Below are 24,535 nucleotides of genomic sequence, written 5' to 3'. Positions count from 1 at the left end.
GCCCACCAGGCTCCCCCGTCCCTGGGATTCTCCAGGCAAGAATGCTGGAGTGGGTTGCCATTTCCTTCTCCAATGCATGAAAGTGAAAAGTGAAAGTGAAGACGCTCAGTCGTGTCTGACTCTTAGCGACCCCATGGACTGCAGCCTGCCAGGCTCCTCCAGCCATGGGATTTTCCAGGCAAGAGTATTGGAGTGGGTTGCCATTGCCTTCTCCAGAATACGTCGTATGACTTGGAGTTAAATTAAGGAAGGAAGGATAATGAGATAAGGGTACCAGAAATAGGAGGCAAGTTGACTTCCAGGGAAACCCTTTACTTGGAGCCTACACTGGTCATTTTTCTGATACACAAAGTAGGAAAGGTGCTTCAGGGACAGAGCAAACCCGCATCTGCACTCTTGCTCCAGGTGATGGTCTTGGAAAGTTGAAAGAATATCAGAGCTGGCTCACTTTTAGCAGTATTTAGCAAGCTCCTGTTCTGAATATAAGGGTGCTTATCTGGAAGCACATAAAATAATGCAATGAACTTGTTTGACTTAATGGACAGAGAGAGGGGGCTATAAAGTATGCGCTCTTGAATTTATCACTGAATTGAATACAGAAAATGTTAACATTTCATTGCACCAATCAGGAATTTTCCAAAGTTAAAGAAAACTCTGTGATGTAGAATTTGCCAGTGCTTCAGGACTATTTAATGATTGTAATTTTCAAAAGGATCACTTACCTCGTTAGACCTAAAACTTCTACCTTGCATTCCATGTTTCCAGAAAGCTAGCACACTGTCCTGTAGGCAAACTAACAGGCAAGAACAGCTGAGTTACTGTTAACAGTACAAAGTCCAACCAATAAGCGTCACTTCACCCCTCTTTCTACCTTGAATAACAATATTTCAATGAATAACTGTTAGTCAGTCCAGATTTATAATGGCATCTTTACCACACCACGTACTACACATTATAAACTAAACAGCATAAATACATTATTGAATTGACTCATATTTTGGTAAGAAAAAGAAAATTCACTGAAAATATTTTTTTGCTTTAGGAAGTTTCATTTTGTGAAAATATTTGAAACATATAGAAAAACAGGAGAATGACATAAAAACACGTATCTATCATTCAACACTTAAATACTAACATTTCCCCATATTTGTTCTTTGTTTTAAATAAAAATGAATACTGCCAGCATCCCTATATGCTCCTCCTCTAGTTCCTTTCCAACCCTTCCTTCCTCCCTCCCCGAGATAACCACCTTATGGATCTGGTATTTGTTGTTCTCATGCTTATTTTTACTATTAGAACACAGTGAGTTCACATGATCAGTGAACTTTATATTGTATGTTTCCAACTTTCATATATTTAGTGTGAGGAACCAAATGATGTTTCTAATTCTTTTTGTTATTACAAACAATGCTGCAATAAACATTCTTGTGCATGTGTGCGTACTAAGCCATTTCAGTTGTGTCCGACTCTGCCAGGATCCTCTGTCCATGGGATTCTCCAGGCAAGAACACTGGAGTGGGTTGCCATGCCCTCCGCCTGGGGGTCTTTCCAACCCAGGGATGGAAGCCATGTCTCTTATGCTTCCTGCACTGGCTGGCAGGTTCTTTACCACTAGCACCATCTGGGAAGCCCTAAACGTTCTTGTACCTCCCCACATATGTGTGCAAAATTGTCTCTGGAGTGGATACCTAGAAATAGAATTACTGGGATATGTGCCTTCTAAAAATTCTAGTTTTGCTTTCTGTACTTAAATATTTAATATCTATTTTGGTGTATATTCAGTGAATATTCTTAATTTGTTTCCTGCAGATAACGAACTGTACTGGCATCATTTGTTGAACTGAACATCATTTCCCCACTGACATATGATATAAATATCCAATTACATGTGGGTCTACTTCTGAGCCTCCTGTTCCATTCTTCCATTTATCCCTGTGTTGATCCCACACTGTCTTAATCACTATGGCTTCACAGTAAGTTTCAGTATCAAGCAGGGCAAGTGTTCATCAAAATTTATTTTACTATTCTTGGCCTTTGGCTTATCCTTATGAATTTTAAGATCAGCTTATCAAGCAGCACAAGAATACCGTACTGGGTTGGTTTTTTTTTTTTTTTACTGCAAATGCATTGCATGTGTGGATTAATTTGTGAACTAACATCTTTCCCATATTAAGTCTTCCTATACATCAACACAGTGTAGCTCATTTGTTCAAATCTTCTTTTATGCTTTTAAAAGATAACTTCAAATTTCCTAGATAATGATCTTACACATGTTTGACTACATTTATTCCTATGCATCTTACTGGCATGTCAGAAAGCTCTCCATCTATGTTATTCATATCTAGCAATTTTGAATTTTCTTGTTGGTTCTAATAGTTTAGAGTTGTATATTCTAGTAGATAATCATACCATCAGCAAAAAAAGATATTTTGCTTATTTCTTTCTAATCCTCACAGTTCCCTTTTCATAGTCTAATGAGACTATGTTGTAATATGATGATAGCAAACCTCCTTATCTCATTATCTAGTTTAATGGGAATCAGTTTAACCATTAAAAGATATTTTTAATAAGCTGTACTAGATGAAGGACATTTCCTTCTACTGATAATTTCTAAAAAGTTTTGGGAGAATGGCATTGAAACATGTAAAATATCATGTATGAAACGAGATGCCAGTCCAGGTTCGATGCACCATACTGGACGCTTGGGGCTAGTGCACTGGGACGACCCAGAGGGATGGTATGGGGAGGGAGGAGGGAGGAGGGTTCAGGATGGGGAACACATGTATACCTGTGGCAGATTCATTTTGATATTTGGCAAAACTAATACAATTATGTAAAGTTTAAAAAATAAAAATAATAAAATAAATAAATAAATAAAAAGTTGTCTTTTTAAAAAACCAAGAATGACTTAGATTTTACCAAATGCTTTTTGTGCATCTACTGAAGAGTTATGTAACTTTTGGCTTTTAATGTGCTATACATAAATAAATTTTCTGCTGCTGAACTACCTTTGCTTTTCTGAGATAAAGTCTACTGTTTGATGATATGGAATTCTATTTGCTAGTATTTTATATAAATTTTCCAAAATCTGTTTTCATGAGATTGGGAAACTTTGTTTTCTGTATAATTTAATTGATTTCACTATCAACAGTGCTAAATGAGTTTGAGCAAGCTCCGGGAGTTGGTGATGGACAGGGAAGCTTGGTGTGCTATAGTCCTTGGGGTCACAAAGAGTTGGACATGATTGAGCGACTGAACTGAAGTGAGTGTTACTGATTTATTCTGCATTCCTTTCTTGTCTACAGTCTGAAGCAGTTGGTATATAGGACAGGGACTATTCCTTCTTTTAATAGTGGATAAAAATCCCCTCTAAAGCCACCAGGCCTTATGTGGAGAGTCTTAATTAGTAGGTGCTTCAAACAACATGCCTGGCTCTGGGTCCCCATCTTCGGCGGGACACCGCTGGTTTTCTTTACTACTCATGAGGGCGTATCACTTTTTTTTAAATTTTATTTTATTTTTAAACTTTACATAATTGTATTAGTTTTGCCAAATATCAAAATGAATCCACCACAGGTATACATGTGTTCCCCATCCTGAACCCGCCTCCCTCCTCCCTCCCCATACCATCCCTCTGGGTCGTCCCAGTGCACCAGCCCCAAGCATCCAGTATCGTGCACCGAACCTGGACTGGCATCTCGTTTCATACATGATATTTTACATGTTTCAATGCCATTCTCCCAAATCTTCCCATCCTCTCCCTCTCCCATGGAGTCCATAAGACTGTTCTATACATCAGTGTCTCTTTTGCTGTCTCGTACACAGGGTTATTGTTAGCATCTTTCTAAATTCCATATATATGCGTTATTATACTGTATTGGTGTTTTTCCTTCTGGCTTACTTCACTCTGTATAATAGGCTCCAGTTTCATCCACCTCATTAGAACTGATTCAAATGTTTTCTTTTAAATGGCTGAGTAATACTCCATTGTGTATATGTACCATAGCTTTCTTTTTTATTTTTATTTATTTTTTAAATTTTATTTTATTTTTAAACTTTACATAATTGTATTAGTTTTGCCAAATATCAAAATGAATCCGCCACAGGTATACATGTGTTCCCCATCCTGAACCCTCCTCCCTCCTCCCTCCCCATACCATCCCTCTGGGTCGTCCCAGTGCACCAGCCCCAAGCATCCAGTATCGTGTATTGAACCTGGACTGGCAACTCGTTTCATACATGATATTTTACATGTTTCAATGCCATTCTCCCAAATCTTCCCTCCCTCTCCCTCTCCCACAGAGTCCATAAGACTGTTCTATACATCAGTGTCTCTTTTGCTGTCTCGTACACAGGGTTATTGTTAGCATCTTTCTAAATTCCATATATATGCGTTAGTATACTGTATTGGTGTTTTTCTTTCTGGCTTACTTCACTCTGTATAATAGGCTCCAGTTTCATCCACCTCATTAGAACTGATTCAAATGTTTTCTTTTTAATGGCTGAGTAATACTCCATTGTGTATATGTACCACTGCTTTCTTATCCATTCATCTGCTGATGGACATCTAGGTTGCTTCCATGTCCTGGCTATTATAAACAGTGCTGCGATGAGCACTGGGGTACACGTGTCTCTTTCCCTTCTGGTTTCCTCAGTGTGTATGCCCAGCAGTGGGATTGCTGGATCATAAGGCAGTTCTATTTCCAGTTTTTTAAGGAATCTCCACACTGTTCTCCATAGTGGCTGTACTAGTTTGCATTCCCACCAACAGTGTAAGAGGGTTCCCTTTTCTCCACACCCTCTCCAGCATTTATTATTTGTAGACTTTTGGATCGCAGCCATTCTGACTGGTGTGAAATGGCGTATCACTTTGAGTTTCTGGTTTTTTGCCTTTTTTTTTTGACCCGGCCATGTGTTTTTAAGTATGGATTCCATTTGAACATTTTGAGCAGATGTCCCTCAAAACTGACTTATTATCATCAGTGTCTGCTTGTTGGAGAGAGGCATTCTAATTGGGAGAAAGATTAAAAATAGGACCAAGAATAAGACAAATGAACTATCTGCCCTTGGGCCTTACCTTCTGCTAATGCACATACATGCAAGGATCTTTACTGATAAAGAACACCAGAAAAACCAGTGTACAGCTAAATTAACTGCCATTCATATTCATCAGCATTCTCTCTATTATGGTCATTTTACCTTATTTTTCCTGAATGCAATCATTTTAGAATACTGATTCTGTAAGAAATCTTTTTCCAGAAAAAATTCTTATCAAGCATAATGTAAAAATAGCAAGAAGGAAATTCCATATACTTGAGGATCTGTGATCAGCAGACACAACAGCAAAAATAATAGATTATACTAAATTGTAAAGCACTTACTGGGAAACCCTACAGGAGTCTCAAGAAAATGGAAATTCATAACTAGGTTATGAATAACAATATTTAGTTACTTATTTTGAAAATGCCCAACCTGTAGGGAAGATGACATTATTTACTGATTATATCAAAGTTGTTAAACTATTTTAGGGAATATGTAAAAGCAAAGACTGATACCTCATATTCATTATATCCTATATTAAAAAAAATAAGTCCTTAGTAATATTTTTTTATAATTTCAAATAACTACTGGACAAATTATTCTAAGCAGCTGATAATGCAGTCAAACAAGAAACACAAAACTCTGACTTACCTATTGATTCAATCTGGAAATCAAAAGTGAGTTCGGATGATAATTTTCTGCTAGATTTTAATCTTCCTTGGAGATTTACTATTTTTATACAACCTATAACGGAAAAAAGTCACTTAGAAACTAAGATAAAAGAAAGCTTATTAAGATAAAGATATTTATAAACAAAAACTTACAGTCCAAGCATACAAGAATGGTATCTCTCTCCAGCTGCGTTACATGAGTAACACTTGTCTGTGGGGTATCTACAACACAAACAAACTTGATAAAACTTACAGGAAAAAGTAATATTTAAAGCACAGAGACATTAAAAAAAGAATTCTGAATATAACTAAATTTGAAATAGATATATATTTTTGGTCATACACATGCAGCGGTTGACTCAGATGGGTTTGGGTTCAAACTCTGATACAAGAGCTAAACTGAGTGAGTGCTTAATGGAGGGTTAGCTATTGTCATTACTGCTGGTAATGCACTATCCTATTCATATGTGAGATCTATATTATGGCAATGATTAATTTCGGATTTTAAGCTCAGAAGGCCAAGGGCTGTGCTTCGTAAATCATTATATGTGATGCCTAGCACATGCAATAAATATTTACTGAATGAATGAATCAGAAAGTTAATCACTTTGAATACACATGAGTTAAAAAAATACTGACATATTTTGAGAAGTATGAAGCACCATAAAAATGCAGAGGCATTATTTTTATAATAATGATTTATCTAAGTTCTAACAAACCTAAAATATTTAAATGATTTAGCTTTCCAGGAAGTGAGATGTAATATATCCTAGACTTTGTATGAATATCAAAGCTAAAACTGTTGAGCTATAGGCCTTGTTTCTGGAGAGTGGTTCTGAAGTCTAGTCTATCAGTCTAGTTTTTTACTTCCCATAGTATTTAGAATCCTAATAAATCCAAGGGCAGCTGTAGTTCAGACTTTCACACATATTCTGTGACTAGCCAGGGTTAAGAAGGATATGGAACAGGCCTCCTATAAATCAGGCCAACCAGATCTTTGTAACTCTTACACATTTGGTGAAAATCAGTCAAGAAGCCAGTCTAGCATTACTAGATAGAAAGCCAGGAAAATGAGATTTACAAATGGCTTATAATAATTAGTTTCCAAACACTGAAGTCATCTGGAGGTCTACTGATGTCCAGCTGCCACCTCCAGATATTATTTAAATGGGGGTATGTGTGTGTGACTTGATGTATCAAGAGTGTTAAAATCTTCTCAAGTGGATTCTACTATGCAGCAGAGTTTAGGAAACCACAGCTTATAATTTCAGCTCATACAAAACCTTAAACATACTTTCACCCTCTTACTCAACCTCATCATCTCAAAATCAGAAATGAATTATATCTGTTGTATTTAACTTCTAATAAAGGGATTTTATTATGCTAAGATAAGCGATCAAAAGTTCCTGGGATGGAAGGTACAAAACTCTTGTGTCGGGAAATGAGAGGCTCTTCATTAAACAATTAGTAGAAAAGGATTTAAAATTAAAATGGTTGGGAGAAAGAAGAACTAAAATTCACTAAATAAAATATTAGTCAACCAACAATAGAAGGGAAGAAATTAGAAAGCAGGAGTTAACCCCATGTCTGAAAGGGTAGACACTGTCTAAAAAGGGAGAATTTAACAAGAGAATTTGAGGAAGCCAAAGAGAAGCCCCATATTGTTGCCAAGGGCTGGCCATGCTTTCTTTCAATAGAAAGCTCTCCAAGTTCCCTGGGCTTCAGCAGCCATGAGACTGTCTTTAGATTTCTGTTGAATGTGTCTAAATGTGTGATCATTTTTTTTCCCCAATGCCAAAACCTCAGTCTCTTAATTTTTTTCCTTTAGTGAACACTCTCTTTCAGGCTTCCAACAAATTCCTGTCTAATCAATATTTGTTGGCAAGTTGGATCTTTAACACTTCTCTAAGTTGTCAAAGACTGAGCAAAGGGCCTTCGCAAGACCTTTAAAAATTACCTTCAAAAATGGCCATGCCTATTTTATAGCAAAACATTGTACAATGTCCTTTTTTAGGCAAAAACACAAAAGGAGCTTCATAACAAACACAGTGTTTTAAAAACAAAGATAAAAAGACCTTTAAGGTCATTTTTTTTAAAGTGTAACAGTTTAATCAGATTAATTTACCACAAAACCCAAGTTTTGCCAATGTGTATGGATTGGAACAATGCAACTGAGGGTTTCAAACTATCATCAAATTTCTGTTAAGAACTCATTAATTGGAGATATTATTTCCTAAGGTACAAGCTATGAAGGAAGAAATGTGCTCAACTGGGAAATGGAGATCAAAATTTAGGAAATATGTTAAAGAATTATTTTCAAGCACCCTCAAACACTTTGGAGGTGCTTTACTATTTACTTAATATTTTGTATCCTAATTACAAATGATTAAAAATATTTATTAAAGTTACCAGGTAGTACCTGTGTATCAATTACAAAAATATACTGGAAAATATACTTAATGCAGCTTTTCCTTTAAATCAGGTTTTCTATTAGCCTCTTGATGAAGGTGAAAAAGCAGAGTAAAAAAGCTGGCTTAAAACTCAACATTCAAAAAACTAAGATCATGGCATATGGTCTTATCACTTTATGGCAAATAGATGGGGAAAATGTGCAAATAGTGTCAGATTTCATTTTCTTGGGCTCCAAAATCAATGTGGACCGTGACTGTAGCCACGAACTTAAAAGATGCTTGCTCCTTGGAAGAATAGCTGTGGAAAACCTAGACAGTGTCTTAAAAAGCAGAGACATCATTTTGCTGACAAAGGTCCATGTAGTCAAAGCTATGGTTTTTCCAGCGGTCATATATAAAATGTGAGAGCTGGACCATAAAGAAGGCTGAGCGCTGAATAATTGATGCTTTTGAACTGAGGTGCTGGAGGAGAATCTTGAGAGTCCCTTGGACAGCAAGGAGATCAAACCAGCCCATCCTAAAGGAAATCAACCCTGAATACTCATTGGAAGGACTGATGCTGAAGCTCCAACACTTTGGCCACCTGATGCGAAGAGTCAACTCATTAGAATAGACCCTTATGTTGGGAAAAACTGAGGGCAAGAGGAGAAGGGGCAACACGGGATGAGATGGTTGGATGGCGTCACTGACTCAATGGACATGAGTTTGAGGAAACTCAGGGAGGTAAGTGATGGACAGAGAAGGCTGGTGTGCTGCAGTTCACGGGGTTGCAAACAGTCGGATACAACTTGCACTACCAACAAGGTTTGCGTATATATATATGTGTGGTTCTCCACGTGTGGTCCCTGTAGTAACATCATCAACATCCTGGGAACTTACACATTGAAAATCTCAGGCCTCACCCAGATCTACTGAATGAAAAACTTGGGGGTTGGACCCAGCCAAGTGATTCTGACACACACTCAAGTCTGGGAGACACCAGAATGTTTTAAATGTGTCAAACAAATTAGCTATTTCAAAGCAAGTCATCTTCTCTTTTTCCAGTTCAGTAAGTTACTCAAGACTGGATTTTTATGCACTGTACTTGCCTGGTGAAAGATATAGTAAATTTATTACTTACAAAACCAGTCTATGCACTGGCCTTAATAATGAAATAAAAACCACAAACCTGATTCTGTAAACCACGAAGAGGTAGAATTTGGATTGACTGTTTCAAATCGAACCACCTGGTTGAAGTCTCTCCCTTTACTGACTCCAACACAGACTAAAGGGTACTCCTGCTCAGGAACCACCAGCATCTCAAACATTCTAAGTGGGCATGGTATAGGAAAATCTATGTGCTGGAAAAAAACAAAATATATTACAAAAGGAAAACAAAAGCCAAACAATTTCACGGGAATGCCATTAAGAATGCTTGGTTTTATGAAAATACATAACAGAGTACTCTCTACTATAAAGACTGCTTCTTCTCACAGAAACTCAGGGTATGCAGAAAAAATCCAAATTATGAAGCATCTTATAAAGATTTTAGGTTCAGCACTGTAATTTTTAAGTTAAATACTACACATTTTAGCATCAGAATTGGAAACAGATCCAGCAACTGCATGGCTGGTCTGAGAGTCCCCCCACCTCCACCCTTTGAGGCAGAGTCTCTTGTTTGCTAATTGGACACTGCACTTCAGTAATACTCCTCTGCCTTCTTATCCAACTGAGCAAACATGGGTGAGAAAACTGAAATGCTAATTAGCAAGAGACATTCCTTTTATAAATGTGGACAGGAAAAAAAAAAAACAACCCACAAAAGAAATTAGCCCTGTATTTCAAGTGATTCTATTCAATAAATTAACTTAATTACAATGCAACTGATTTTCATTATACATAAGCTTAAAATTATTTTTATTTTACTACAAAGAGATTAAATTCACATTCTGAAACTCTGGAAAAATAGAAAACATTCACTTCATTAGTAATCAGGGGAAAAAAAATCAAGGTAACTATACACACCCACCAGAAGAACGAGAATAATAAGGGTTACTCAGAGAAAAGTAGACAAATGCTCGTAACACTGATGGTGGCAGAACAAACTGGTACGACCACAGTGGTTAACTACATCATTTATTAATGCCAAAGATATGCATCTCTTAGAACCCTGAAATAACACTCCTAGTTATACAACCTACAGAACATGACTGTACACGCACACAGGAGACATGTGCAAAAGTATACACGTTTCATTGCTAAAAGTAACAAAAAAACTGCAAGTAACCAAAATGCCTAAAACAGATAAAATGATGACAGTTTTACACAATCAGAAATTAGAGTGCAATCAAAATGAACAAACTATGGCTGCATCCAACAAGTACACAAACACAATGCTGCACAAAAGAAGTCGGACCCAAATGAATATGATTCCACTTCCATACTGCTGAAACATTAGGTAAAATGCTAATGTTTAGGGCTATGTGCTATGGCAAAAATGGAAAATATGGGAGCTGATTTGTAGGGGGGGTGGTGCCATGAGGAGCTCTGGCGTGCTGGCAATGTTCTTCCTTACAATAAAAAGGTTTTTTAAAAATATATTAGTCTTACACATATTTTATTAGGTCTACTTATAATTTATTTTTGTTGCTCCTATAAATGGGCTGTTCTCATTATATTTCCCAATGGCTACTGTTAGTATCTTTAAAAGCTACTGAAATTGATATTTTTTAATTCTGTAGTTTACTTATAAATTCTAAAGAAAATAAATTATAGAGAAAATAAACAGGTGAAATGGGGCTACCACAAGCAATTGCCTTAAAGTGTCAGAAGATGCAGTGTGATCCTCAGACTGGAAGGTGAAACTCTGCCCACACCTGTTGTTCCCACATTGCTTCTTCCCTGAAACTGCCTAAGTGCCACCATCCCAGAGCTCTAGACATGCCTTCAACAAACACTCTACACCCATGCTCGCTGGGAGCATCCCTACGACCCGGGGATGTGCTTTGGACAAAATCTGTCCTATTTTTAATAAAGCAAAACATTTAAAATAATTCTCTTTGAAATGTGGAAACAGCAGTAGGACAGGAAGAAAACAGTGCTTCTGTATTTTTTTCCTCAGTAAATTAGAAAACCAACAGATTGTGACTACTTCTATTTAGCTTCCAATAATAACTAAACAATATGTATAAGTCACTAGCAGAAGAGCATTCCCATAAAATAGTTTTAAAACCAGTTGCTACTGATGATAGTCCTTGAGGGAAATAATTATCTCTTACTCATTTTTTTCTTTTAAAATTAATTTTTTATTGAAGGATAATTGCTTTACAGAATTTTGTTGTTTCCTGTCAAACCTCAACATGAATCAGCCATAGGTATAGATATATCCCCTCCCTTTTGAATCTTCCTCCCATCTCCCTCCCCATCCCACTCCTCAAGGTTGATACAGAGCCCCTGTTTGAGCTTTCTGAGCCATACAGCAAATTCCCATTGGCTATCTATTTTACATATGGTAATTTAAGTTTCCACGTTACTCTTTCCATACATCTCACCCTCTCCTCCCCTCTCCCCATGTCCATAAGTCTATTCTCTATGTCTGTTTCTCCATTGCTGCCCTCTAAATAAGTTCTTCAGTACCATTCTTCTAGATTCTGTATATATGTGTTAGAATATATTTCTCTTTCTCTTTCTGACTCACTTCATTCTGTATAATAGGTTCTAGGTTTATCCACCTCATCAGAACTGACTCAAATGTGTTCCTTTTTATGCCCGAGTAATATTCCAATGTGTAGATCAGCCCTGGGTGTTCTCTGGAAGGAATGATGCTAAAGCTGAAACTCCAGTACTTTGGCCACCTCATGCAAAGAGTTGACTCATTGGAAAAGACTCTGATGCTGGGAGGGATTGGGGGCAGGAGGAGAAGGGGACAACAGAGGATGAGATGGCTGGATGGCATCACTAACTCGATGGACATAAGTTTGAGTGAACTCTGGGAATTGGTGATGGACAGGGAGGCCTGGCGTGCTGCAATTCATGGGGTCGCAAAGAGTCGGACACGACTGAGTGACTGAACTGAACTGATATGTACCACAACTTCTTTATCCATTCATCTGTCCATGGACAGCTAGGTTGCTTCCATGTTCTAGCTATTGTAAATAGTGCTGCAATGAACAATGGGATACATGTGTCTTCTTCAACCCTGGTTTCCTCAGGGTATATGCCTAGGAGTGGGATTGCTGGGTCATATGGTGGTTTTACTCCTAGTTTTTTAAGAAATCTCCGTACTGTCTTCCACAATGTCTGTATCAATTTACATTCCCACCAACAGTGCAAGAGCGTTCCCTTTTCTCCACACCCTCTCTCTTACTCATTTTTATCTGTCTAATTAAATAGCACTGTACCTGATTTGTAATAAGTACATGAATATCTGCCTCAATTTATGACTTTTATTTATATTGAAAATAAAACAGTGTACTGAAGCAAAAACTTAGAAAATGTCATGAAGAGTAAGAATACAGAAAACATAAGAATGTTTTTGAATACATCTGGTAAGACTTATAGTATAGAAACATCATAAATACTAATTGAGAAAATATCAAATATAAAAACAAAATGCACTCAAGAGAAATTTCAAAGCAGAGAGACAAAGAAAGGAGAATTGGGTTTAGATGAAAGACAGTAAAGAAGTGCATGTTGCTCAGGGAATTTAAGGAAAGTGGGAAGAGTGAGAAGTCTTAAAGGAGGCCTACAAGTAGAACTGTATGTAAGGCTAACATCCTAGAATCCTGGCAACAGGCCTCATCAGTCAGCACCAAGCTCCCTGGTACCCAGAAAAAAGAAAACATGCATGGGTAATTTTTAAGCTTCCCATGCCTTCAAAATATATATTCTCTTGCATGCTCTTTTTTGTATATTTATTTTTAATTGGAGGATAATTACATCACAAAAATATGGAATGCTTCATGACTTTGCATGTCATCCTTGTGCAGGGGCCATGCTAATCTCTGTATTGTTCCAATTTTAGTAATAGTATATGTGTTATCGAAGCAAGCACCTGTACATTCTTAATACAAAAAGTTCCTTTAATAGAGAGAATCTTTCACTATGTATTAAGATAAATAGTTTAACATATCGGGTAACACATGAAATTCATTCATACTAAGGTTTAATCAAACTATTAGTATCCGTGAACAACTGATGTAATGAAACTATTTTTCATTTTGATAGAGGTTAGTAAAGAAAGGAATAGGAAGGACATACTGTAACAGACTAAGGATAAAGACACGGAAGGGAAGGGCTGCAGAAAAATAATTATATACACTTTACCACTCCATCTAGGATATGCTGTGCTTTTGTCAAACAGATAAGAACAAAGAGGAATTTAGAACAAAACCAGGTGGACAGAAATGGGCTGGGTTCAGAAGTTCTGTTTTGCACAATTTATAAGGTTATTTTCCCTTTCAGCTTTTTGTTTAAAGAATTTTTGTTTCAGTGAATTTGTGGAAATATTACTTCAATGGGTGGTAAATTCTTGAAACTCTTTATTTCATTTCTTTAGTCCTAGTTAATTGTGAGGTTAATAAATACTGATGTGAAAATTAAAACTAGATTCCCTAGTCACTCATAAAATTTTAAATAACAGGAAGCCAATACTTTAAACATCTTAATTCTATATTATGTAATTTAGGAAGAATCCACTCCAATTATTTTGATCCCAATTTCTATGGAGATAGCAAATGCTCATGAAATACTACTTAATCTATACAAAATAGCGAGGAAAACAGCATAAAAAATTCATCTGGTATTTCCTTGGAGTGACAGAGTCAGCACTTCATACATTTTCAGTTAGCTTTTCCTCTAAATTTAAATTTCAGTTGAGTAATATTAAATGTTTTAAAAAATATTCATTAGAGGGACCTCCCTGGCAGCCCAGTAGTTAAGACTCCACGCTTCCCCTGCAAGGGGCACAGGTTTGATCCCTGGCCAGGGAACTGAAATCCCCATGCCATGTGGCACGGCCAAAAAATGTTTTTTTCGTTAAGATTCTAGAGACACAAAGGCACAAAAATCGATCCATGGGAAGGCCTAGGTGAATTAATAGGATGGCAGATATTCCAAACAAATTATTTCCCCTTCATGATGGTTATTCCTTGACTTTTTAAGCCAAATGCCAATCTGTAGACTGTCCCTCTGCTACAGTGGAACAGGTCAACCAGAGAACATATTCAGACGAAATTTTACTACTCTCTTAGTACCTCCTGTTCTTGATATCAGACTGTGTATGTGATTCAGTATTTCAGACTTCCACTGTCACATCCCTGAACTATCTATCTAGTCTCTTTTAAAACTTCTATCAGGCCAATGGAGTTTTTTAAAAATAATTAGGCAGATTTTCACCACTCTGCCATATAATCCAAAATCATTACATTGTCTTGAGAATTAATTGGAAAAAAAAAAAAGTTTTCTTGAAAGAAGAGGAAAACTGATAAGCTTTTATATAAAAAATGATGTAGGCTGACATTCATGCTTACCTTAATTAACATAAATTTCTGCATTGGTTCAACCCATTCTAATAGAACAATGCTAGTTTGAAGTGCCCCACATAGGTATTTATGGCCTGTGTAAGGATTTCTCACTGTCAAGGCAAAAAAGTATATGTAAGTTTTCTTATAATGCAAAGTTTTTACAGTAATAGCTGCCTGCTCCAAAAACAAACAAACGAAAGGTGGAGGCCAGTTCAATTTGTTAATTTGATTGCAGAGTGAAAAAGAAATACTGTTTCAGATAGGAGTGCAAAACTCTCATCACTTCCAGGATTTTTATTTGTATGCTCAAAAACTGCTGGTTGTTATGGGCCCAGGGGGTGGGAAGAAGAACTTTAGGTCTTACGGTAGCAGAAGAACTTTAGGTCTTATGGTATCAGAGAGATTAACTGAGACAGCAAGATCCTGAAGAAAGGTTTAAAGCAGATTTGGGGAAATGTTCCCACATGGATAGCTGTAGCACATTTAGGGTGATTTGGGGTGCTCTTGGTAGTACTTATCAGAGGCAGTACTGCCTTGGTCCTCACTAGATGGAGACATTAATCACGATACAGGTTTACAAATAAAAAAGCTGAATTGCCTCAGAGGTTTTTAAGGGAGGAAAGAAAACAATTTTTTGCTTTTCCTAGATATGAATCAACCAGCTAATTGTTACAGGGGTTGAGGAGGACTTTAGGCTTGCGGTATGTGAAAAGGAGACTCTGACTTGCACATCACAAGCATTAAGTTTCATGTATTAAAGGTATGAGAGTAAATAACAAGTATACTGAGTGAATAAATGCAGTCTCAAAAGCCATTACTAAGCAGAATGGTGAATGATTAGTAACAGGCCCCTTAGAGAACAGGGTATGGTAACGTGCTGTAATAACATCATTCTCCATTTATTTAGTCAATAAATTATTTGGGAAACAACTATGTGTGCAAAGTTCTACATTAGGTTTAGTTTACATGAAAATAGAATGGGCAATACATTTATTTTACTTAAGGGAGAAAAGTAAACTATTACTGGCAGGATATTCTGGAGTACTACGGTTTTATACTAGATTGAAAAATGGGCCTCACAGCATCCTCTTATCCACTCTGCAGAACAGGAGAGCTGTGTGAATTTGGATGGTTTACTTACCAACACAACACTTCTGACACCACTTGGTTTCAGGGATTTTTGCTGATACAGCAAATTTCCTAAATGGAAATGGAAATGAATATATAATACATGTAGGTGAAGTTAGTATATGAAAATACTACTGTTATAGAACAGTGGAGAAAAGATGAGTTGTTTAAAAACTGGTCCAGACATAATGGGTTATCTATTAAAAACAAGAATAAACTGGATACCTTTCTCAACCCCTCTCTAATCAATTCCAAATGGATAAAGAATTTAAATATGAAAAAACAAAACTATAAAATATATAGATTTTTGAAGAATATGACCACAGGATTACTTTTAAAAATGCAAAAATAGATTATACAGGAAAATAATAATAAACTTAGATTTTGTTTTTTCACTGATGTATCCATAGCACCTCAAACTATGAGTGGCATTCAATTTGTTGAATGTATTTAGTAAATTATTAACTTTAGTTTACCAAAAGACAGAGCTGAGAAAGTAAAAAGACGAGCCACAAATTGGGAAAAGAACAGGACTCTGTTCTGATAAAAACGGTATCCAAAAGTTAATACATTAAAGTTTATGTGCCTTCCACTGTTTGGAGCTGTATATGACTTTAAAGCTTGGTGGTCAGTTTCCATGCCCACAGGAATTTAAGATTTATCAAGTTAGAAAGCAGAATGGAGTCATGCTCTAAGGAGGCAGAAAAACAACAGCAGAAAGTGGCAGCTGGGAGAAAAAATGGGGCATATAAACTATATAGGAAGAAAGAAGCTTCCTGATACCCTTAAGTCCAACTATAGATACTATAGTACAAACATAATAAATCAAGTTCATTATCACAACTAATTCATCATGAAAAGACACAGTTAAACTCAGTGTAATCTATTTTAAGAAGACGGAAATGCTTGCAGTATATTTTAAAAGGATTTCCTTTGAAAAGTTAATTTTTAAAAAGCTTTTGTGCGCAAAGTGGCAAATCTTAGCTATACTGTAAACTCAGTAATTAACGACAAATTTTTAAAGTACTTAAAAGTTAAGGTTCTATATTAGTTGCTTTACAACTAATACTGTAAAGGAAGAATGGTTACATTACAGAAGTATTGTAAAGTACAATTTATACCAGACTCAGAAGACTTTTACTTAACAAATAAGGTCCAATATAATAATAACCAAAATAATAATAATGACTAAACAGAGGAGTAAACATAATTAAAAATCCCTGTAAGTAGAAAAACAAAACACCTAAATTTATAAGTATCTTCTAATAAAAATCTTCAATTAATAAGTCACTTAAATTTTCTAAGTTTAGAAACTACTTTGAAAAAAATTCAATTCATTCAAATTGACACAAATAAGTCAAAAGCACTATATGTGATATAAAATTACAAGCAAACTAGAGGAAAAAAAAATTAGTTTTAACATTGTAGAAAAACAGTTCAGAAAGAAAATGTTTGATATAAGTGGAAAAGTATAAAGTAGAAAAGTTTAGAATATGATAGACACTTCTGAAAATATGTTACTTTTTACAGTTTTCTTCATTACATACGATTTCTATCTATTTTTTTTAATAAATGCATTCACATATTATCTCTAAGGATGAAAACATAATTAAATGTACAATTACCTTGGCAGTATTCTGTCAGGAAGTTTGTGTGCTGGAATAGAAACGGGTAACTTTTGCATTTGTCTTGCATAATCAAAAAGCCCTGGTAAATTATGAGAATAAAGCTGAGAAGCTTTACCTATAGAGAAAAATAAAGGTGTCACAAAAGCTGATAACATAAATAGGAACAACAACTGTAAGGTTTTTAAAAACTAAAAGACTTACCAGATATTGACAGTAAGCAATTGTTCATTACATACAACCATGTACACCTTCGGGGAAATAGCTGATAAAAAAAAACACAAAGCTTACATAGAATAATAGATAATGGCAGTGTAAATATTCACATATTAACCATGTAGCTGTCATATCATTAGGCCAGTTTTTAAAAAGAAATTTATTTTTAATAGAAACTCATTTTATAAGGTATTTAAAACAAGATGCTACACATACACATTTATATGGAAGAAAAATAAACTAGTGTAATTTCATTATCTAAGTTCCTACATTATATGATTAGCTCTATTCTCCTTATGGTACAGACTATGTAATCTCAAACTACACGAGGAAAAGGACATTTTCAAACAATGTCTATTCCTTTATTTTGGTTCTTGAGTTTTCAGTAATTAAAACTCTCCTGTGTACTTCCAAAAAATGGTCTTATCTGGGCATATGGACATGCCTGGCTTCTGGAGCAGAAGAGAGGAAAAAAGATCACGGTGTTGTAAAACATAAGAGTATGGAAACACTAGGTATGGAGGAAAAAAGCCTGAGAGAAAATGCTGAAAACCTACAAATCATAAAGGACATATATACAGAATTCATTACTGATCATCAGCATGGTACACAAAGCTCTGGGGTGTGGCTCCTGCTTACTTACCCACCTTCATTTATTGTTATTATTCTATGCTCATTCTGTACTCCAGCTGAACTGACCATTCACAGTTCCCTACTCGTATCATGCGGTTTGTTTCTCTTATCTGTCTGTCAACCTTCTATTCACCATCATTTATGGTCCATCTTAAATGTCTCTCCTCTTCTCTCCACAGGTAGTGCTAGTGATAACCACCTCTGGGGGTTACACTTTGTACTCACTCCTAGTGTCACATCTAACTGGAAGTACAATATGTTGTGGTTACTGGTTTACAGGTCTATTTTCTCTGTGAGATCATGAGCCACTTGAAAGTGAGCACTACTCCTGTGAATAATCACTGTGTGGATCACAACAAACTGTGGAAAATTTGAGTACATCTCCAGCACTGAGTAAACAGGACATGCTCTAGGAAGGTTTTCTAAACAAGAGACAGCAGCAAATCACAGCATTGAAACTTATTCCTTATTTAGTGTCTAGGTATAATAAATTAAGAGTTTTTTTTTTTAAAGGGAGAAACACAGAATAACATACCTGTTCCATTGATGTTTCATGAAGTTCATTGAGATTCAAGGTATAAATCCCCTCTTCAGCACCAAATATCAAGTACTGATCTGAAATGACAAAATAATCCACTGATTTTGATGTATAAAATTCTTTTACAAAAGACTTATATAATCTAACATTTAGTGTGTGTGTGTGTATATATATATGCATTAACATATGAAAAAAGAATTGCTATCGTCTATAAAGCAGTATTTCTTATTTTAATGCAAGTAAGTAGTTAGAAACTGTAGCTCAAAGAATTGATTTATATGCAGATATCAGCCTCAAAGCAGTGAAGAAAACTTTTAGGAAAACAGGTTCTGAAGAATGGCATGTTAGGACTCCTCATTCATTGGAGAGTGCTAAGGACTGATAAGAGAATCTGCAACTCCTTTTCTAAATTCCCTCTTGGAGAGGATCACGTGCAAATGACACATAGAGTGTAATCCAGGAAAAGTTGATGAAAACTCAAAGTATTTTTGCAGATGGTCTGTTATAAACATAGCATCAAAAAACCAAGATCTGACTACTGCCTCTTTAAAAGGTTAACTAAACTTGGATACCTGCTAGGGTGTTCAGTATCTTCTAGAAGACGTTACAAGTCTGGTCATGGTCCTGTTCGATCACATTTTATGATCATATCAAAAAGTAGGTGAAGAACTTCTCCAGACTAAGCTGAAGCATCCTACAAACAACTTAGAGTGTCAAGAGCATTCCTCAACTGCCCAGTGTTTAGGGTTAGTACTGGGAAATTAACTTTGTGCTCAGACAGGACTGAACGGGGTTCAAACTGCAGCTCTACTACCGACTGAAACAACGAGCCTCTCTGAGTGCTGTTTTCTTTACCTGTGAAATAAAAGTATCCACATCTTGGCTATTTAAAAGATTTAGCAAATCTGTGTGCGTGTAAGAGACATCAAGCATGTGCACATGTGTGTACATGTGTATCTATGTACATCTTTATACAGAGAGATGGCACAGAGTGTACGGTTTCAATATATTGATATGGTGCTGCTGCTGCTGAGTCGCTTCAGTCGTGTCCGACGCTGTGCGAGCCCATAGACAGCAGCCCACCAGGCTCCGCCATCCCGGGGAGTCTCCAGGCAAGAACACTGGAGTGGGTTGCCATTTCCTTCTCCAATGCATGAAAGTGAAAAGTGAAAGTGAAGTCGCTCAGTTGTGTCCGACTCTTCGTGACCCCATGGACTGCAGCCCACCAGGCTTCTCCGTCCATGGGATTTTCCAGGCAAGAGTCCTGGAGTGGGGTGCCACTGCCTTCTCATGGTGACTATACAGTAAAATTTTAATATCCTGTGTCACCTCAAACACTGCTAATAACACAAAGAAACATATTTACTTTGAATGTTTTTTTAATTATAATAAATTTATTTTTCAGAAAGATATGCATAAAGTGATTAAAACTGAGTGCTGTTCTAGCCTCATGAAAACACCAAGCAATCAGAAAGATAAAAACAGATAAAAACATATAGTACTACCTCTTGTGTCTGGATTTATCCATGATGTTGCACAGTGAATTTTCAAGGGACATCCATTAAAAACCTTTGAAAAACAGGCACCCATCTGGAAAAACAAAAAATAATTAAATGAATCTATCAAGTCTTACTCATTTGCCTTACAGTGATATCAAGGAGGTTCCAGGCACAAGGACTGTTAGATATGATTTTACTTAAAAGTCACTTTATTCTTCCTATCTTCTCAAATAAAGCAGTAATAGCAATTAATTCTGCACAATAATTTGCTTATAGAAGTATTACTTACATATCCCACATTAAGACTAATACAATATTCTCTGATAAGGAAAACCATAATCTCTCTACAAAGGTGAAAATTTTCTTACTTGGTTTCATGAGCCTAAAACTAGTATTAATCACTGAATTTCATATTACAAAGTGGAAGAGGTACAGTTGATTTGAAACTCATATATGTACTTTAATTTCAAAACAGAGAGATGCACTTTACAAAAAAAAAAAATTGAGCGATCTGATTATTCTCCTTGGAGGAAGTCAACAAAAAGCTTTATTCTTTGATGTTAATAATTATTTATCAAGCTCATTTACAAACTTTTCAGATAATAAATATCTTATAATGAAATATAATATCACTCATTTGAATGTTTTTTGATCTTCAAAGAGTAAGATGTTAATTTTGAAATGACTGTTCTGGTTAGAATAAACAACTTGGAGGGGAAAAAGGATACAGAAGCATTTGATCAGAAGAACGGCACTGTGGTCATTTCTTTTTTCTTCTGGCCATGCCACAGAGCTTGTGAGATCTTAGTTTCCCAACCAGGGATCAAACCTAGGCCCACGGCGGTGAAAGCACCTTGTCCTACAATGGACCACCAGGGAATTCTACTGTGCATCATTTTACAGCAGAAATATTTTCTTCACAAACACAGAGACAATACAATGAGTGATTATTGTTGACTACAGTGGATTAAAATTATTAACACAAAATAATCGAAATATTTGATCTTAAAATTTCCTTTTTATGTATAGAAACCGAGCAACCAGTATTTTTAATATTTTAGTTCTCCAATAAGAACAACAGCCTGGCAATACCAGTGCATGGCAGAAGACCAATAAGACACGTCCCTATGGTGTAGGGCAGAAATTCTATCACTTAACTAATCCTGATAATTGTCCTTTAAGATAGGTACCTCAAATTCCTATGTTAAGGTACTGCGAAACTCCTAAAAATCTAAATGACAGAATGAGGTACAAAACAATCAAACCAGTCCCAACTTAAAGCTAACTTCTACAGTTGACCCACAGTTATTAGTTCTTCCCTGTCAACTGCATACCCGATAAAGGAGTTTCATCCTGTAGGCCAACAATAAATTTCACCCCCTTCGTACATATGTATCTCCTAGACTTGGAAGCCCTTTACACTTTAACTTCTTTTTGTAAGATGAGGTATAATTAGTCAGATTTTTATACTAATAGTAGAGTTGAAAAGTAAAAGGGCTAAAAAGTAGACTTGAGAGGTTACAAACTAGAAAAACTATGGACCCTTTCTAAACTAGTGTTATATGAAGTTTCAGGCTATAGACTGAGATCAGCAAAATGTAGTTCTATCCATATTTAACTAAAATTAAACTGAGTTAATATAATTTTAAGGGGTTCCCTGGTGGCTCAGTGATAAAGAATCCACCTGCCAATGCAGGAGCCATGGGTTTGATCCCTGGGTTGGGAAAATCCCCTGGAGAAGGAAATGGTAACCCACTCCAGTATTCTTGCCTGGAGAATTCCATGGACAGAGGAGCCTGGCGGGCTACAGTCCATGGGGTTGCAAAGAGTCTGACACGACTGAGCACAATATAATTTCAATCCTAAAAAAGACAGCATGGTATATATATATATATAGATATAGATATAAAAAATGACAAGGACTATAATACAGACATCTAAGGTCTAGTTTTAGTTCTGGTTAGAGCTGGGTGGAGGTTTGTGATTTTGGTGACTAGTATTTGGGTCTCAGTTTTGAGTGAGTGAGTGATAGTCACTCAGTCGTGTCCAACTCTGTGACCCCATGCTCCCACTGGGTCAGCTTCCAAAGGAGCTGAATGCTCCTTCCCCAGACTTGGGGACTGAAGAGAGAAAAGGAGTCAGGAGCCATGAGTTCTCCATGTTTTTAAGCAAACAGGATTCTGGACCCAAACTGGATCCAAAGGGTCTCAGTTTTACCCATGGACAAAATAAAGTTAGGGCCAGATGCTCCTTCAATGCTCCTTTTAGTTCTAAAATTCTGTTTTTGGTAACTCTGCGTTTTTCACATTCCTTCAAAAATATGTACAGAACATTAGTAATTTTCAAATAAAGAAGTTATAAAATGTATGATATATCATAATTCTTTTGAAAAGCTATACTTTTCAAATATAACCAATTAGTATTTAAATTAGCAACTTCTAAGATTTTTTTCAATATAATGGGGGTTCTTTCAAAGAGGCAAAAAAATCCAACCAAAGGCACGTACTCAAGAAATTATATGTCATTGTATTGAGTTTGAAAACTTAGCCTATTTGATATTTATACTTACATGCACTTTAGGTGTTGGGGGTAGGCCATTACTAATAGGCTTCTAGAAAAAGAACAGATGCATGATTATACTTCTTTTTGTTTGGTATATCAACACTATTATTTCAAACTCATGTGTTGTCCCAATAAAATACATGAATACATTTCTTTGTCAAACAAAACATTATAGGTAATATTGAAGATCCCTATATCCTTTCACAGTCCACTTAGTCCTAGAACCTGCCCCCTCCACATGGTTTATTGTGTACCCTTCCAAATCTTTCTCTAGGCAATTATATTACATTACAAAATACTCAGGTATTTGTATATCCTTCCAGACCTGTTTGCCATTGGCTTTAACTGCAGCACAGTATGAATATAACAAACTTTAGCTACTTCCTGTTGTTGGATGTGTAGATTATTTTCTATTTTTTACTACAACAGCAATGTGGAAATCATCATCCTCGCGTATCCTTTACTACACAATGTGTGAATGGTTTTTTTAAAGAATATGCTGTGAGAAGTGAAAACACTGGAACACGGGGTCTGTAGCTTTTGCATTTTAGTGGATACTCACTGCTAAACTGCCTTTCCAAGTGCCCATTTTGTATCACTCCCATCAGCAATGTATGAGTCTTGGTTCTTCACAGTCTCACAGACAATGTTATCAAACTGATAACAGTTTTTACAGGACTAAAAAAATTTTCCCCTTTGTTTCTCATTAACTTGCATGCCTCTGACAGCTAGGAAGGTTGAGAACCTTTTTAAAGAAATGTTTACTGGCTAATTGTATTTCCTCTTCTGTGAATTCTCCCCTCCCTGCCTTGCTTTTTTTTTTTTAAACTGAGTTATTTATTTTTTGGAGCTGTTTATATAAATTAGACTTAAATACTTTACTGCTATATATTACAAATGTTTTCTCCTAGTCTGTAGATTTTTAACCTCATTTACCAAGTGCTTTGTCCACTGAAGTTTTAAACTCTGATGGGCTCAAATGCATAAATCATTGGTCAGAGTATAATGATAATGTAAGGAGAGCAAAAACAATCACATCACTCATCTGTGACAACATCCTCAAGAGTTCCAGATATTTTGCCAAGGGGCTACATTCCTGGGGTGTATGATTTACCCCTGGAGAATAAATCATTTTCAATTTTATGATTTATCCCCGGAGAAAGAATCTCCTTGGGAGAGATTATAATTTAAACATAAGCTTCTGATAGTCTAGTTTCTTTTAATCTTAATAACAGCATTTTAAGGCATGACATTATAAATTTTTCTCAGTTTAATATAAATCAGAATTATTTAAATGAGATAAAAATTTAAAGCTACTATTAACTGATTTCATATACATGAAACAAATGAAATATTCTATATAGTACTATTTATATGAGTAACTTTTAGACATTTCTAAAATTAAGACTATGAAATTTTACTTTGGAGATATGTTTATGAGGATGTACATACTGCCATCAATTTCTGATCATTTTTTTTCATTCTGCAAATAATTTATGTACATAATTTTATATAGATGTCCCTAAATTATCATATATCATCTATTTTAGCAAAACATTTTTAATTAGGGAGCTCTAAATGTTATAACTGTCGGATTTAATTTAAGTACTGACAGAAGTGGTTGTAAGTAATTTCAAGAAGCTGCACGAACTGTAATCACATTGCAATATACCATGGATACTATTTATCCTATGATACAGTCATGACAC

The 24,535-nt window shown here is 35.9% G+C and overlaps 1 protein-coding gene and 1 non-coding gene across 6 annotated transcripts in view; both read right to left on the bottom strand.

Moving 5' to 3' along the window:
- Positions 1-24,535, bottom strand: part of MAP4K3 (mitogen-activated protein kinase kinase kinase kinase 3) — a 184,826-nt gene that overhangs the window by 3,960 nt on the left and 156,331 nt on the right. For all 5 annotated transcript variants that reach the window (XM_070379693.1, XM_070379695.1, XM_070379694.1 and 2 more), the window contains 11 exons: positions 22,834-22,875; positions 20,271-20,355; positions 18,763-18,842; positions 17,583-17,643; positions 17,379-17,496; positions 15,767-15,825; positions 14,632-14,735; positions 9,291-9,462; positions 5,865-5,933; positions 5,692-5,784; positions 723-793 (listed from right to left, as the gene is read on the bottom strand). In XM_070379693.1, the coding sequence (XP_070235794.1) occupies positions 723-793; positions 5,692-5,784; positions 5,865-5,933; positions 9,291-9,462; positions 14,632-14,735; positions 15,767-15,825; positions 17,379-17,496; positions 17,583-17,643; positions 18,763-18,842; positions 20,271-20,355; positions 22,834-22,875 (954 nt within the window). The remainder of the gene's footprint in view (positions 1-722; positions 794-5,691; positions 5,785-5,864; positions 5,934-9,290; positions 9,463-14,631; positions 14,736-15,766; positions 15,826-17,378; positions 17,497-17,582; positions 17,644-18,762; positions 18,843-20,270; positions 20,356-22,833; positions 22,876-24,535) is intronic.
- LOC138990095 (U6 spliceosomal RNA) lies at positions 13,045-13,152 on the bottom strand. The gene has a single exon (XR_011466262.1). It is a non-coding gene; the product is annotated as a U6 spliceosomal RNA (small nuclear RNA).

This window comes from Bos mutus, chromosome 11 (assembly GCF_027580195.1).
Source record: "Bos mutus isolate GX-2022 chromosome 11, NWIPB_WYAK_1.1, whole genome shotgun sequence".
Taxonomy (NCBI): Eukaryota; Metazoa; Chordata; class Mammalia; order Artiodactyla; family Bovidae; genus Bos; species Bos mutus.
The sequence above is the reverse complement of the archived record's forward strand: the minus strand, read 5'-3'. Positions and strand labels throughout refer to the sequence as shown.